The 13605-nt window shown below is 40.7% G+C and overlaps 1 protein-coding gene across 1 annotated transcript in view; it reads left to right on the top strand.

The window, feature by feature from the left end:
• Positions 1-2739: 2739 nt before the first annotated feature.
• LOC122838016 (adenylate cyclase type 1-like) overlaps positions 2740-13605 on the top strand; it is a 42128-nt gene continuing 31262 nt past the window's right edge. Inside the window, exons 1-3 of the mRNA XM_044128281.1 lie at positions 2740-4537; positions 8304-8453; positions 12852-12970. Coding sequence (XP_043984216.1) covers positions 3923-4537; positions 8304-8453; positions 12852-12970 — 884 coding nt within the window. The 5' untranslated portion in view covers positions 2740-3922. The remainder of the gene's footprint in view (positions 4538-8303; positions 8454-12851; positions 12971-13605) is intronic.

Below are 13605 nucleotides of genomic sequence, written 5' to 3'. Positions count from 1 at the left end.
CAACAGAAGTGCCAAGCTGAACGAGATGGCTGTCAATGTTAAGTCAATTTTTGAACGCATGGCCAATGCAGACTAAAAGACCTTTTTCATTTCCTCTGCTATCATCGCTAAAACTTCAGGCAGACTACTATTACAAAATAGCGCAGAAAATCAGAGTTCACAACTCTTCCTTTTGTTCCCTGATTGATTGAAGTTCAATCAGACAAATCGAGTTCAATAGATGAATCCAAGATGGAGCACCGAAGGAAGATGAGAATCGCTAATCAAGAATGGAGCATTTTGGGGTTTTGTTGCCAACAGTTTCCCCAGGCGGCATTCCAGAATGCTGATGAATAAAAGCAAGTCTTGTGCTTTTTCTTTTGTAATTATGGACTTGTTCAAATCTGGAATCTACATAGTCAATGCTAGGCAGTACATTGTTAAATTTGTTGCATGAAACTTCATTAGTTAATTCTTCAGGATGATCTCTTGAGGTGTAAAACAAAGTCTGCGGCCTCATTTCCATTTCTTCAACTGAATGTCTTAATTGTTTGATTGGTGTCTAGTTTCATCCCAGTTTAATTTGCCTTTTAGCATTAGTAGGACTTTGGCTTCTTGTACTTACCTTCAGTGTAAAATGTATAACTTGACAGTAATACATTTTACCATGAACATTTGATCCAACTTTTACGCCTGAAGCTGTTGAGCATAAAAAGGCTTATTATATAGCAATTGAGTCAGCATAACTGAAATACTATGCATTTGTGGTAAAATTTTGACATTTTCATACGTTTCAAATTAGTTCAAAATGGGTAGTTAAATGTAATTAGCTCCACTCAGGTAGATGTCAAATTGTCTCTATTCTATTGATTTTTTAAGTCCACTTCATAATGATTGAAAGCGAGGAAAAAATATTGGATATTGACCAGATAGTAATAGAGTTGTGTTCACTATAGTAATTGCATGAAGAGATATTTCGTTTTAACAGTCCCAGAGTGCCTCGCATCTACTGACTTGAAGCATCGATGAGGTGGCTCATTGATTTCTTCAGACATCCAAGCAATCTAACCCACATGTGCAAAGGTAAACAAGGTCAATAGTGTGACCATCAAAACCACTACATCTGTCTTCTAAAGATGAGGGGTTCATTGATTTTTAAAAGCTTTGATTGCCTTTTTGTCTGATCTGATGGTTGAAGACACAAAAAAGTATGTGCTGATGGAGGAATATGCTGCATCTTTATGGTGCAAAGGCTATAAAAGGAATTCCGTTAATTCTTATATATATATATATATATATATATATAATAATTCCCTTCTCACCCACCGCGGGTGGTGATTCTTCTTCCTCTTAGCTCGGGTCCTCTACCAGAGGCCTGGGAGCTTGAGGGTTCTGCGCAGTATCTTGGCTGTGCCTAGGACTGCACATTTCTGGACTGAGATGTCTGATGTTGTTCCTGGGATCTGTTGTAGCCACTGTTCCAGTTTGGGGTGACTGCCCCGAGGGTCCCGATGACCACAGGCACCACTGTGGTCTTCACCTTCCAGGCCCTCTCCAGTTCCTCCCTTAGGCCCTGGTATTTCTCTAGTTTTTCATGCTCCTTTTTCCTGATGTTGCAGTCACTTGGTATTGCCACATCCACCACGACGGCTTTCCTCTGTTGTTTATCCACCACGACTATGTCTGGTTGGTTCGCCCTCACCATTTTGTCTGTCTGGATCTGGAAGTCCCACAGGATCTTAGCTCGGTCATTCTCCACTACCTTCGGGGGTGTTTCCCACTTTGATCTTGGGGGTTCCAGTCCATATTCTGCACAGATGTTTCTGTACACTATGCCTGCCACTTGGTTGTGTCGTTCCATGTATTCTTTCCCTGCCAGTATCTTGCACCCTGCTGTTATGTGTTGGACTGTCTCAGGGGCCTCCTTGCACAACCTACACCTTGGGTCTTGTCTGGTGTGGTAGATCTGGGCCTCAATTGCTCTGGTGTTTAGGGCCTGTTCCTGGGCGGCCATGATGAGGCCTCTGTGCTGTCCTTCAGTCCAGCTTTTTCCAGCCATTGGTAGGACTTTCTGATGTCAGCCACTTGTTGTTGCGGTGGTACATCCCATGCAGGGCTTGTCCTCCCATGATGGTTCCTCCGGCACCTCAGGTTCTGTTCCCCATTGTTTGAGACATTCACTGAGCACATTGTCTGTTGAGGCTTTGTCCCTGATGTATCTATGGATCTTGGATGTCTCGTCTTGGATAGTGGTTCTCACACTCACTAGTCCTCTGCCTCCTTCTTTGCGGTTCGTGTAGAGTCTCAGTGTGCTGGATTTGGGGTGGAACCCTCCGTGCATTGTTAGTAGTTTCCGGGTCTTAACATCTGTGGCCTGTATCTCCTCCTTTGGCCAGCTAATTATTCCTGCAGGGTACCTGATTACTGGTAGGGCATAGCTGTTTATTGCACGGATCTTGTTCTTGCCATTGAGCTGGCTTCTCAGGACTTGTCTTATTAGATTGGAGGTATTTGGTTTTGTTTTTTTTTGTATATATATATATATATATATATATATATATATATATATATATATAGATATATATATATATATATATATATATATATATATATATATATATTAGAAGTTTCCACTTGACAAAGGGAATACATATCCATGCAGGATGATTGATGTTTTTAGTGGTACAGGTAATTGTGAACTGTTTGAGAACAAGCTTGAACTAAATACTGGAGAATCTGACCTTACATAAGCTCCGAGGTCTAATATGGTGATAAAAGGAGCACAAACACAAATTAAAAAAGCTTTGTGTATGCTGGAGATTGTGGCTGATCGTTAAGAGGTGGAAGCACAGATAAATATGTGGATCAATAAATGCTTGTGTAAGGAGTCATTTTACTCCCTTACTCTTTGTGTAAGGAGTAAGAGAGTTACTCATCAATCTGGAATCATGTTTCAACTATGTATCAGTACCATTTCACACTAAGGTTCAGATTTTGCCGCGTTTATCTATGACGGGGGAAATTAATTTAACTCTCACATATCAACAGGGCACACTACAGTGAAATGCTAAGAGCAAGGTTGCGTAATTTCAAATATGCAAAACGTACCCTCCACCATAACGGAGCAGCACATTTTGGGATGCACGTCATCATTCATACATGCGCTGTTTTTTTTTTTCTTATCATTCAAACCTCCCTCTGGGCTCAACCTCCGCTGGGGTTGTTTCCGTTAATTCTTTATTTGCTAGAAGGATTTTACTCTGCAGTGAAATGTCTGACTGTGTTTGGGGGGAAGGAGGGCTAGAGAGATGTGGGAAAGACCAAATTGTTGCTATATTGGACCATCCACCGGTGCAGCTGGTCTATTTTTAGCCGGGGACTACATCAGCTATGACTGCAGACACTGAGAGGGGAAATCACCAGCGCTGCTGCTGTCTTCATCCAACCACTGACCCTTCACTGAAGCAAATCAAAGAGCAACAAGGGAGACGAAATATTATGCTTTAAAGGAGGAAGATAATAAAATGTGCTTCTTAAACAATTTTTGTGAAGGAGAATATTTTGCTTTGCTCTTTTGGAGAAGTGTTTTGGTAATTAAATCTGATTTAAGTTAACTTGGAGCGCCTTGCCTCAGCCCCATCTGAGGCAAGGCAGGTGGTCTGTGCGCGCCGAGAGAAATAAAGAGGGAGAGGGAGAGAGAGAAACAGGGAGAGAGAGAGGGAGAGTGGCACAGTAGTCGGGTTGCACATCAACAACCATCAACCTGTGGATAGAGCGCGCGCGACGCGCCATAGCCACCCTCTCCTCCTCTGACTCCGAGCCCGACATCCATCATCCATGACCCGGGAGAGGGTGCCAGCTTCTTTCTCCAGAGGGGGGGAGCAGCCGAAAAGTTGAGGGGTCGTGCGCCAACCCCCCTTCTACTCCCTCCCACCTCAGCTTCATGAATGGCAGGACCATGGAGGAGATGCCGTTCGAAAGAGTTAAGACGCGGCGGAGAAAGGGTCGCTGTCCACCCGGCGCGCCGCTTGGAGCCATCGCCTGCGAGGACGAGTTCAATAGCCAGGAGCTGGAAGCTCTCTTCCAGAACTACAACCTGAAGCTGGAGCAGACCGCCACCCTCAAGGCTCTGGCGGTGCTCATCGTGGCCGCGTCGTCGCTGTCTCTGGTGGAGCTGCTGTCCAGTCCCCGGCTCACCTTGTCCAAGGGCTCCAACCCGGTGCACTGCGTGGTGTTCCTGTCGCTCTTCATCGTCACCAACGTCAAGTACCTGCAGGTGACGCAGCTGCAGCAGATCGCCAAGCTGGCCCTGCTGTTCAGCTTCACCTTCGCGCTGCTCTGCTGTCCGTTCCCGCTGGCACTCGGCACGCCGGAAACGATGAGCGCCGCAACCCCGGAGCAAGGCGTGTGGCAGCTTATGCTGGTCACCCTGGTGGCTTACGTGCTGCTTCCCGTACGGACGCTGCTGGCGGTGCTGTTCGGGGTGATGCTGTCTGCATCCCACTTCATAGTAATAGCGACGTCCGTGACGGGGATGAAACAGAAGCTGTGGAGACCGGTGAGTGCTGCACATGCACCAGAATGCACCCACACCCCACAGTTTGGGTAATCTGAAACTAATCTGATGCAGGATAACATACGAGCTCTGAGTCCGAGTTTCTTTGTTCAACTTCATTCCAAGTATCTTTAACCTGTGGAAGGGATTTACTTTGCGTCGCGCGATTATTTAACAGGCAGTATGTTTACGCATCCAACTTTCCCCGGAGAAGCAAAGGTTAATAAAACACTGTGCATCGATTTTCGCCCCAGGACGAGAAGATGTCTGTTTTTCCGCAGTAGATGAAGCGGAAAAGGAGCTGTCCGGCAGTCGGTGCTGAATCGGGATTCAGACACAGCTGCTGAGCTTTATTTCTGAGATGCACATTGCTGTGGTCTTGCAGCACCGTTTGCTTTTGTGAGCATTGAAATCTACAGCTGCATCACTATAATTACAACGTAATTGAAAACTTTTTTCCCCAGCAATTGCATTGAGGAAGTGAAACTCGTGGCATGCTTAAAATACTTTGTGATGCATGTACTTTATCAGAGCTCCTTGTGCGCCAGTACATAGAGGCATATGAGTAATCAGTCTAAGGGTTTAGTGAGGCGGGTTTTTTTTCTCTCTCTTTTTAGCGTTTCCAGCTCTTCCACATTGTTCTGAGGTCTGTTATTTTCCACACCATGATGTTCACTTTAGGGTTTTGGTTCAGTGAGTGTGCTGGTGAATCAAGCATAGTGATACAATGGCCATTCAAGAATGAATTTTGCAGTCAGTAGGTACTGCAGAAAGAGAAAATGATCACATATGATGGGAACCCCCCCCCCCCCCCATCACATACACACACACACACACACCCTCCCACACACGCACACACACTGTACCAAGACTTTCCTGGGAAATGGCTGCATTTACTTTGGCCTTTATGCCATGGTTTTCCGTAACATCAGGGACTGTGAAAACTTCATGCTGGATCTCAAGAATTTTGGATTCTGTGCCTCCCCACTCTGTCTTCCCCACTGAGTGTCCTTCTAGGTGTAAGGACACTCAGTGGGGAACCGGAAATTCAAACACACACAACTACTCAACAGGAACAAACAAGTTTCATTTTAGTTTCAAATTCTGGTTGCTGCTCAGAATGAGGTCATTAAACAGCTCCGAGCAGACAGGGGAGAAAGCTGGCGATGCACAGATAAAGCAGGGGTTTGTTTGAAATGTTAGGCTTCTAGAGCAGTGGAAGGGTGGAGCAGAAAAACTGAGCGTTTGATGACAGGGAGGTGCAGGTAACCAGATTGAAAAATCTTTTGTGAGTGCGATGAATCAAAGAAGAGCTCCACAGAGGTCTGAAAAGCAACATCCAGGGACTTGGACAATTATCAAACTGAGATCATTCACTGTAAGCCTGTGGGTGCAGCCAGCAGTCCCCAGTAGAACAATGTAGAGAACAGAGAGCAAAACTTAGCAGGCGGGGCAGGCAATACTTGGTGGTCGTGAGGCACAGCTTGGGTCGAGGTCCAGGATTCTGAAACAGATGGGATCCATAAAGGGCTTGGCAGAAGGGATAAATCCGTGGGCAGAAAATACACTGAGGGCTTGGAAGAAAATGGTGGATCTCTACTGACTCGGGGCCGGTCGATAATCTGGGAAGGGGGCAGAAGATGAGAGGTGTTTAAGTAGGGCGAGACCCAGGTGAGACAGGTGAGCTGAATGAGTGGCTAAACACAGCATGGACATGACAAAGAACATGAATCATGACTCTAGGACCTTGATTTCCAAATGAAATAGAATATTCCCATTCATATGAGAAGCCCAAGTAGCTTGATGTTGACTCTGTCTCAGGAATGGTTGAACACCAGCAATATAACAATTGTTACCAGTCGTTGTATTCTGACTTAGACTTAGACAGACTTTATTGTCATTTTGTATGCACAGGGTGTATACATAACGAAATTTCGTTGCACATCTGTTTATGGCTGGTAACTATAAACATGGAGGACATTTGACCTGAGTCATTTTGCCTACATAAAATGTATCTGAGGCTTGCTAATTATCTCAAATTAATCCCTTTAGGTGTTTTTTGTAATCTTAATTGCAATCTTTGAGAAACCCAGAAAATAATTGAAACACGATTTCTTCTTGATATAAAAGTCCACCACCTATCTAATGTAAAAAAAATTTAAGAAATAAAAAATAAATTCTAAGAACAGACTGATCCTTTTCTTCCGTGTATTTGTGTTCACTATAGTACAGGTTGTTCCTGGCACATATGCCTCTGTGCTACAATACAGATGCATGTTTTTGTCACTGGAGGAAAAAACAAAAGCATGATACAAGCGTACATGTCACATCCAGTACTTGAAATGTACATTATCCATCCCCCCTCTTCATTGGTGATAATGGATACTGCCAAGTCTGTCTAATTTTCTATATTTATCTTCCAAGTAGTCATTTTTTTGCCTTGCAACTATTTTAAAGAATTCTTTTTTACTAGTTTTCCAATGCTAATGAAGTTCTTTCAGACTTTGACTGCTTTTTCACTGCATGTCTTGTTTTCTAAGAACACACTGCATAATAAGCTGATATGCTCTGATAGGAAGAAATAAGTGAAAAATCAGCCAAAGCTTTTTTAGGAAGCCTGGAAAAAACATTCATTAAGACCACTTTAAAAGGGTTTACAGTAGTTTGAGCTGGAGTTAGGCACACTGTGCTACCAACTGGGATGACATTGGGCCCGTCATTTGAAGATTTAGGAAACTAAGTAGGGTCTTTTTTTTTACCCAAATTTGAATGCATCTATTTTTTAAGTAATTTTTTTATTTTGTTATTGCAGGTGCATCTCAATAAATTTCAATATCTTTGAAAAAGTTGTATCTTTTCAGAATTTCAATTCAAAGAGTAAAATTGATATTTTTGCATAATTTCACAGAGTAATATTGCAATGACATTTCTTAAGCATTCATTGCTGTTAACTTGAATGGTTATGGTTTGTAGCTGTTATTACAACATTGTGTAATAACAAAATGTATTTGTTTATTTCTTTTGAGCATCTGTGGTGGTTTAAGTTGGGCCAATTTGCTAGCCAGACAAGCAGGGTGACACTATTGTTGGAAAAGGAGATGCTGGTACCTTTGGCAGTCCTACCCTAAAGTTTGTCAGCAGATGAAAGCATAATGTGCTTTGAATTATCTTGGTTGACACCTGTGTGAACTCTGAAATATATAAATATAGTGAACCGACACCAACAGATGACATTGATACCCAAGTCATCAGACTGTGGAGACTTCACACTACAAACTACTTGGAATCCGTGCCTCTCCATTCTGGAACTTTTATCTACAACTGAAGGTTAAAATAAATTTTTATCTAAAAGGAGGCTTTGCAGCACTGAGCAATAGAACAGTCTTTATATTTTGTACTCTGCCAAGACAAAATGTCTATGTGAGAAACTGTACTCTTTGAAACAATTGAAAAATAACTTCCATGATATTCTGATTTATTCAGATGCATCTGCTTGATTCTTAAGTCTGTTTTGTATTAGTATATTACTTTAATCTCTAAAATCTATTTTGTTCAGAATTAAACATACAAAGTAACACATTAGGTGTTGATTAGAGATGCATTTTGCCTTCTTGCCATTCGTCTGTACGGTGTTTGGTCTTCAGTGCTGTAACTCTGCTCTCTGTCCAGCTCTACATTGTTCTACTGGGGACTGCTGGCTGCACACAGAGGCTTACATGTGCAGATGGGTGCAGCTTCATCAGGCATGTCTGCTCTTGTTTGTCTGCAGCTGGCGGCTAACGCCGTGCTCTTCACCAGTGTGAACCTGTCGGGGGTGTTTGTGAGGATTCTGACCGAGCGTACCCAGAGGAAGGTCTTCCTGCAGGCGCGCAACTGCATCGAGGAGCGTTTGCGGCTGGAGGACGAAAATGAGAAGCAGGTGAGGAGTGAACTTCAAACTTCACAGCTTCTTCAGAAGTTTTTTTTTTTTTTTTAAAGCATTCAGGTGCCAGCCTATTCCAACAACCTGCCCACAGGCATGCAGTAACTATGACAGCAGCTATTTAAGGAAAGAACAATTACTGAGGCACAAGCTGCAGTGCCACACGTTCCTCCCCCTCCACGCACACCTACATGGAGGGATTTAACTAAGCAACAATCAGGCAAGTTTAACCCACAGAAATTCTCTTTTTCTGAGCCACACCCATCTCATCCTTTAATCGTTAAAGAGAAATTTAATTATTTAATGTGTTCAATACGCCTGAACGCACATCCTCCCTTTGTTTGACACAATGCTTGTACACTTTGCACCTGTTCTTTGTAGATTAGGAGAAGATATGCTGTGTTTTTCCCCAGCAGTAACAGGCTCCCTTCTGACAGGCAATTATACAAGCAGATTGCTTCCATGGCCTCCCTACTCTAGTAAAGGGCATGGTTTATTTAGGAAAGAGAAACACACAGACATCTGATCAGGATCTGCCAGCAAACCTCTGCTGTGGTGTTCATGAGCACAGGTCTCAGAGTTGATGATCCCCCATCAAGTGGCGTGAAACACGGCTATGTTTATCGCTTAGGGTGTGTGTTTGAGCAGGATCCACAGTTCTTATTGATTCCCGAACAAGAAAAGGCTATATTCAGTAAACCTGTGTGGAAAACCGGCTCTCTTGTTCAATTTTCTGAAATGGGAAGCGATTTAAAACTTCCTCTTCATTCATTAAATCAAGAAAGGAGGAATCTATGACTTTTCATTGTCTTTCCAACAGAGGCAGTCTGATTGAAATGAGATTATATGAGTAAAAGTAAAAGTAAAACCACCTCTCACTTTCTTTCTTTCTTTTGGTTAGGCACTACTTTATGCTATCTATCACATAAAATACATAGAGATTTATAGATATTACATGACATTGTGTGTAAGAGTTTAAGGGGTAATGATAGCTTTGATGGATACTTTTGTCGGGCACTGTTTGAAACAGTGCAAGAGCAGAACTAAATGAATAAAGAGGCTGAATATGGTAACAGGGGATGTGAGTTGACATTATTTTAACAACGTATTAGTCTGTCCTAAGCAAGAAAAACAATATTTTATCCATTTTATAGCAACTAGGTAGTTGCAAAGCAGGAATAGATTGTGGAAAATTCATCCAAAGCACAATAATTATAGCATGATCCAGGGATCACTCTCTGAATTTGGGTTTGGTTGCACTGCTGCTTCAGCACACAGTTCAGAATCAGATATAAGGGGGGAATCTAATTTAGTTTCATTATTCGACTGGCTGCAAATCAATTAGCTTGACTGATTAGAGTTCTGCATGAAAACAAACATGACCACAGCTCACTGGACTAGCCCGAGGACTTTTGGCTGACATTTTACAAAGTTATTCATGCAGGCATTATTTTCACCAAGCCACCATACAGAGTAGTGCAAATCAGATTCTCCACTTCTGACAACAGTTTATAATTCCATGCATTACTCTGTTGTGGTTTTCATCTTGCATTTTTGTCCTTAGTTTTATTTCTATCTTCAACTTTCTGTATTTTCTATTTCATTTATGCTTCCTAGAAAAAAAAAAATCTTTGTGAACCTCTCAAAATTTGTTACAATAAATAGAAGAGCTACAGTGACGCCCAGTGCTGGTCATCAGCAGCATTGCACAAATGGCATATATTTTTGTTGGGCTTTTAATGATTTATTTAAACATTTCAGTTGTTTGTTGTGTATTGTGTATAGGTTACACAACAAACAACTTCAGCGATTTTAGAAGCAAGGATTAGATAAACACTCATACATACAAACCTATAGGGAAAAAAAAAGTGTGATGATTTTGGTTCATTAATAATTCCCGTCTCACACAGTCTTAGTGAAATAAAGTGGAAAGAGATGAGGGAATTTTTAAATATTAACAGGCAATTATAAAAGTGTCAGGCAATAAAAGTGGAAGAGATTAATAAAACAAATGACTTAATATTTCATGCAAATGGTCACGGCTTTACGTTTCTGCTTTCATAATTTTCACACTTAATGAAATGCCTGCAATAAGCTAAACTGGTTTTAACTTCAGCAGGTTTGACGGCTGCTACTTAACATCTCTTACTTTTTTTGTGAATGGAAATATGGCCTTCCCTCTCCAAAGCTATTCAGCACAGCTGCGAGATGATTCATAGTGCATTTACAATCATTTGACATCCTGTGAGAATTTGAAGTATGCTTCATGGTGCTGTAACTCAAATCTTTTGGAAATAAAAAAAGAGGCAATAGATGAAGACTGAGTGTATTTTTGGCTCCTTTGCTCAGAATTAGTCAATGAATCTAATCTAATCTAATATTAAGTCAGTTAACATTTAACTTGATGTATTTACTTTTCAGAAGTCTGGTTTGTCTGTATAACTTGTTGGAAACTTATCAGGTGTATTGTACTGGAGGAATGTGCGTGAGGGTCTGGTTTAAACTGTGAAAATCGTAACTTGGCTGTTGAATAGGCCAAGGGGCGTTTTGAGCTGAGACAGTAAGCGCACCCCTAAGCAGTAAACCGTTGGATAACATGTAAAAATAAGTGGCACAAACACTGCTTTAAACCACAGAAACCATGACTTTCTTTAATCCTTCAAAATACAAAGTTACATGATAGCTCGCACAATCTACTCTGCTCATAAAATCACTTCTGCCTCTTCATGACATGTTGGTTTGTCTGTGTTGGAGAATGTCATCAGCGCCTGTGATTTGTTCTTGTGAAATGTTTTAGCTTTTTAATCTCCACCTTTAATAAAGGTGGAAACAATGTGCTGAGTACATAATGAGAAAGCTTGGAGAAAGCGTTCAACTGTATCCATCTGGAGTCAGTAAATTTTTTTACCAGGTGGTCACAGGTGTCCTCCAGCAGATGTTGTGAAAAGATCAAATAAATACATAAAAACATGTTTCTGGTTTTTAACTTTGTACCCACTCGCACATGTTCTCCCCATGTGTGCGTGGGTTCTCCCTGAGCACTCCAGCAGCCTTTCTAAAAATAAAACAACTAAAAAAATGCAACATATAAACATAAACACATAAAATAAATGCCTTTTCTTTTAATTGACGAATAAAAAAATGTTTATCTTTTAATTCTCTGGTTTCTTCTCCACAACTTGTAAGTGTGCCTCTAAATTTGACAATGCATGCGGATCCCTTTACAGAATTAACCATAACATGTAAGGCAGGTTAATTGGCAGGGTTACAATGTTCCATATTCTGCATTGTTAACTTATAGAGAGAACATCATGATTTTAAACACAGTTTAGAAATGTTGATAAAAAAAGATTTGCACAAACACCACAGTAGATCTTTTTTGTAAGTTTACTGCTCCTAAATAACCAGCAGTCTTAATTATTTATATATTTTTTTGTTTTTTGCACAGTTTGTTTAATTAAAGCACCTCTCATCTCCGAGAACTTGAAGCTATTTGTTCTGGGTGTAATTTACATAACAACACATAAATACTGTTGGGCATTCCCTGGCATGCATGCATAATGAATTACTTAAATGTGGACAAACTTTGTCAGTGGAGAGAGATTGCATTTGCTCTGCTGCCTTATTTTATGAGTAAATTCTGCCTCTGTGTTGAGTTTTAAAATGAAAAGCATGCATAAAGTCAGATTTGCACTCATTTAGCACCAAGAAATTACTTTATGAAGTTTGATATTTGCTCTTGAATTGTGCATTTTGCAAAAATATTCCTGTTATTGTGGAGCGGACATTTGTTTAACTCTGACATCTCCAGCAGCAGTCCCCAAATGCCACAACTTCTTTCACTGCTCACTGTCTCTTAAGTACATTATTAGTTGCCTATTGTCATATCTTAATCTTGTTTTGTATTATAACTTATTTAGTTGTCTGCCTGCAGAGCATAGTTTTGGACTTCTTGCCATTTGCAGAATTTGTGATTATTTACTTATATATATTTATCTAATTATTTTTATTTTCTATTTCATTTATTCTGTTTAAACAAGCACAGAATATAATTGTTTCATCATTAATTTTATAGAAAAAAATGTCCCAGCTAAGTAATTTTAAGTAATATTATATAGATAATGCATATTTAGAAAAAAACATTAAGTTTCTTAATTAAAATTTTTTAAAGTGAATTCACTGACAAAGCGTCACAGATGGGGATTACATTGTATACTGCAACTATGCTGAAACTGTTCCTCAAGAGTTCAGTGTTTAACAATTGTTTTTTCTACATTTCTAAAAATAAAATCCTCACATCTTCAGCGAGAAAGAGACAAGTCTTGGTGACTTTGTTTAATGCAGTCAAAAGTCCTAACACTGCCTTCTCTCTGCCTTCGCCTCCTCCCTCTTCAGGAGCGTCTACTAATGAGCCTGCTGCCCAGAAATGTTGCCATGGAGATGAAGGAGGACTTCCTGAAGCCACCAGAGAGAATTTTTCACAAGATCTACATCCAGCGCCATGACAATGTCAGGTATGGGGATGTCATGACAACTCAGGAGGTATGCACAAGGAGTGTTTTCATTTCAGGTGTGGCATTGCAGTTTACCAATCAGAGAGGAAATCAGACCAAGTATTTACATAGACTTACTTAACAACAGTTGTAAGAAGAGTAGTCATGTCTCTTAAATTTGAAGTTTCTGACAGTTCTTCCTGCTTTAGTTTCTGCTTCATCTTCCTGGCTGTCAAACATAATGCCAAAGCTGATTTTTATGTGCATCTCAGTGGAATGTAAGAATCATTGAGCTAAGCAACCACCAGCAGGCAGAAACAGTTAGAGACTAACTGGTAAAGATATAAACAGATGTTTCCCCTGAGGGGGGTAAGTTCAGTACCAGAACAAAAAGTTATAGAATGACAGACTACGTGTTTCGTTACCAAAAAACATGAGCTGCAGAGAAAGAAGTTTATGTTTTCCCTCAAAGGGAACAAAACAGTTGTCTTTAAAGATTGAAGGAGAGTAATTAAACTATGGTGACTTTTAGAAATATGCTTATACTTTATCATTTCGAAGTATTAGCACGTAGCGTTTGAGTCAGTTAGAATCTGACATCCACTCTTCCTGGGCATGAAAGTTATCGTAATTGTGGGATTTTTTTAACAGTTTAC

The sequence above is a fragment of the Gambusia affinis genome, linkage group LG10 (assembly GCF_019740435.1).
Source record: "Gambusia affinis linkage group LG10, SWU_Gaff_1.0, whole genome shotgun sequence".
Classification (NCBI taxonomy): domain Eukaryota; kingdom Metazoa; phylum Chordata; class Actinopteri; order Cyprinodontiformes; family Poeciliidae; genus Gambusia; species Gambusia affinis.
Note: the sequence above shows the minus strand (reverse complement) of the source record. Positions and strands in the feature narration are given on the sequence as shown.